The 2,500-nt window shown below is 35.5% G+C and overlaps 1 protein-coding gene across 1 annotated transcript in view; it reads left to right on the forward strand.

Moving 5' to 3' along the window:
- rnf123 (ring finger protein 123) overlaps positions 1-2,500 on the forward strand; it is a 99,857-nt gene that overhangs the window by 16,179 nt on the left and 81,178 nt on the right. The window contains exon 12 of the mRNA XM_079680632.1: positions 774-878. Coding sequence (XP_079536758.1) covers positions 774-878 — 105 coding nt within the window. The remainder of the gene's footprint in view (positions 1-773; positions 879-2,500) is intronic.

Genomic DNA, 2,500 nt, shown 5'->3' on the forward strand with positions numbered 1-2,500 from the left:
ACAAGTTTTCATCTACAAAATACTGAGTTGTTTCAAAAAATGTTGGCTTTTCTCAACTTTTTCTCAAAATTCTGAGTTTCTCTCAAAATCAAAAAGTTCTCACTTTTTTCCAAAAAAATCAAAAAATCATCACTTTCTCTCAAAATCTAAAAATTCTGACTTTCAATTTTTTTTGGACTTTTCTCAATATCTCAAAATGCTCACTTTTTCCAAAAAACCTCAAAATTCTCACTTTTTCTAAAAATCTCAAAATTCTCACTTTTTCTAAAAATTTCAAATATCTCACTTTCTCTGAATACTTAAAAATGTTAATAATCCCTGGTCCCCAGCTTGAGCTTGAATCTCAGGATCCATGTATCTGTGATCCTCTCCAGAATGGAAGGAGTCATCACATACAGAGCATCAACTAGTTCCTGAACAGTGTCCTTCACATGCTGATATCCAAGAGAGGGAGTTCCACAGTCACAAGATGGAGGAATAGAAAGCAGTATTCAATGTTTACTTCAGATTAGCTCCACGTCAGAAATGATCATGCTTATCATATGTCTCTCTCCATAGAGGCTGAATCATCATGTTAATCACATAGCTATCATATGTTCAAACAGTCCTGATGCTCTGCTAGGTAATCACACATCCTGTCATGTTCACAGCTACAGTTGGGATACCTTTGTTCTTGATTTAGATCAAACTGTCAACCTGGTGAAAGGAGGTTCAAACCGTTCAAACTTCCTGTTGCTGTCTCTTAATGCTCTCTCTGATTGGTGTGTGCGCAGGAGGAGCGTCTGCTGGAGAGGGAATTCACAGGTTGGAGGCTTCACGGAGAACCCACCATCCTCATCACTCTCGCTCACATCTTCAACCACTTCGCTCCACTCATGGTGAGAGAAAGAGTGTGTGAAGAGGCACAAAGTTCACATGCTTCCAGAGTAAAATCAAACTCATGAATTAATGAAAGAAACAACTTAAATATTCTGACATTAGTTAATTCAAAGTGGTAAATAAACCCAAATAATTATACTGTTATCATAATAATGTACACAATATTTAGTATTTATAACTATCACATGGTTCTAGAGTATAAACAAAGGCTCAAGGTGGAAATAACAGAGTGTTATGGATGTCTGTAAAAACATCAGAGCTTTGGCTCCATCTGGTGGTTTAAACTAGAACGGCACTAAGTGTGCACCTATTGTGTAAAGTGTACCTAATGCCTGTATTTCTTACAGTGTAAGGTGTACCTAATGCTTGTATTTCTTACAGTGTAAGGTGTACCTAATACCTGTATTTCTTACAGTGTAAGGTGTACCTAATACCTGTATTTCTTACAGTGTAAGGTGTACCTAATGCTTGTATTTCTTACAGTGTAAGGTGTACCTGTTGCTTGTATTTCTTACAGTGTAAAGTGTACCTAATACCTGTATTTCTTACAGTGTAAGGTTTACATAATACCTGTATTTCTTAGTTTAAGGCTTACCTAATGCCTGTATTTCTTAGAGTGTAAGATTGACCTAATACCTGTATTTCTTACAGTAAGGTGTACCTAATACCTGTATTTCTTACAGTGTAAAGTGTACCTAATACCTGTATTTCTTACAGTGTAAAGTGTACCTAATACCTGTATTTCTTACAGTAAGGTGTACCTAATACCTGTATTTCTTACAGTGTAAAGTGTACCTAATGCTTGTATTTCTTACAGTGTAAGGTGTACCTAATGCTTGTATTTCTTACAGTGTAAGGTGTACCTAATACCTGTATTTCTTACAGTGTAAGGTGTACCTAATACCTGTATTTCTTAAAGCGTACCTAATACCTGTATTTCTTACAGTGTAAAGTGTACCTAATACCTGTATTTCTTACAGTAAGGTGTACCTAATACCTGTATTTCTTACAGTGTAAAGTGTACCTAATGCTTGTATTTCTTACAGTGTAAGGTGTACCTAATGCTTGTATTTCTTACAGTGTAAGGTGTACCTAATACCTGTATTTCTTACAGTGTAAGGTGTACCTAATACCTGTATTTCTTAAAGCGTACCTAATGCCTGTATTTCTTACAGTGTAAGGTGTACCTAATACCTGTATTTCTTACAGTGTAAGGTGTACCTAATACCTGTATTTCGTACAGTGTAAAGTGTAGCTAATGCCTGTATTTCTTACAGTGTAAAGTGTACTTAATACCTGTATTTCTTACAGTGTAAAGTGTACCTAATGCCTGTATTTCTTACAGTGTAAAGTGTACCTAATGCCTGTATTTCGTACAGTGTAAAGTGTAGCTAATGCCTGTATTTCTTACAGTGTAAAGTGTACCTAATGCCTGTATTTCTTACAGTGTAAAGTGTACTTAATACCTGTATTTCTTACAGTGTAAAGTGTACCTAATGCCTGTATTTCTTACAGTGTAAAGTGTACCTAATACCTGTATTTCTTACAGTGTAAAGTGTACCTAATACCTGTATTTCTTACAGTGTAAGGTGTACCTAATACCTGTATTTCTTACAGTGTA

Source organism: Notothenia rossii, assembly GCF_949606895.1.
Source record: "Notothenia rossii genome assembly, chromosome: 5".
NCBI lineage: Eukaryota > Metazoa > Chordata > Actinopteri > Perciformes > Nototheniidae > Notothenia > Notothenia rossii.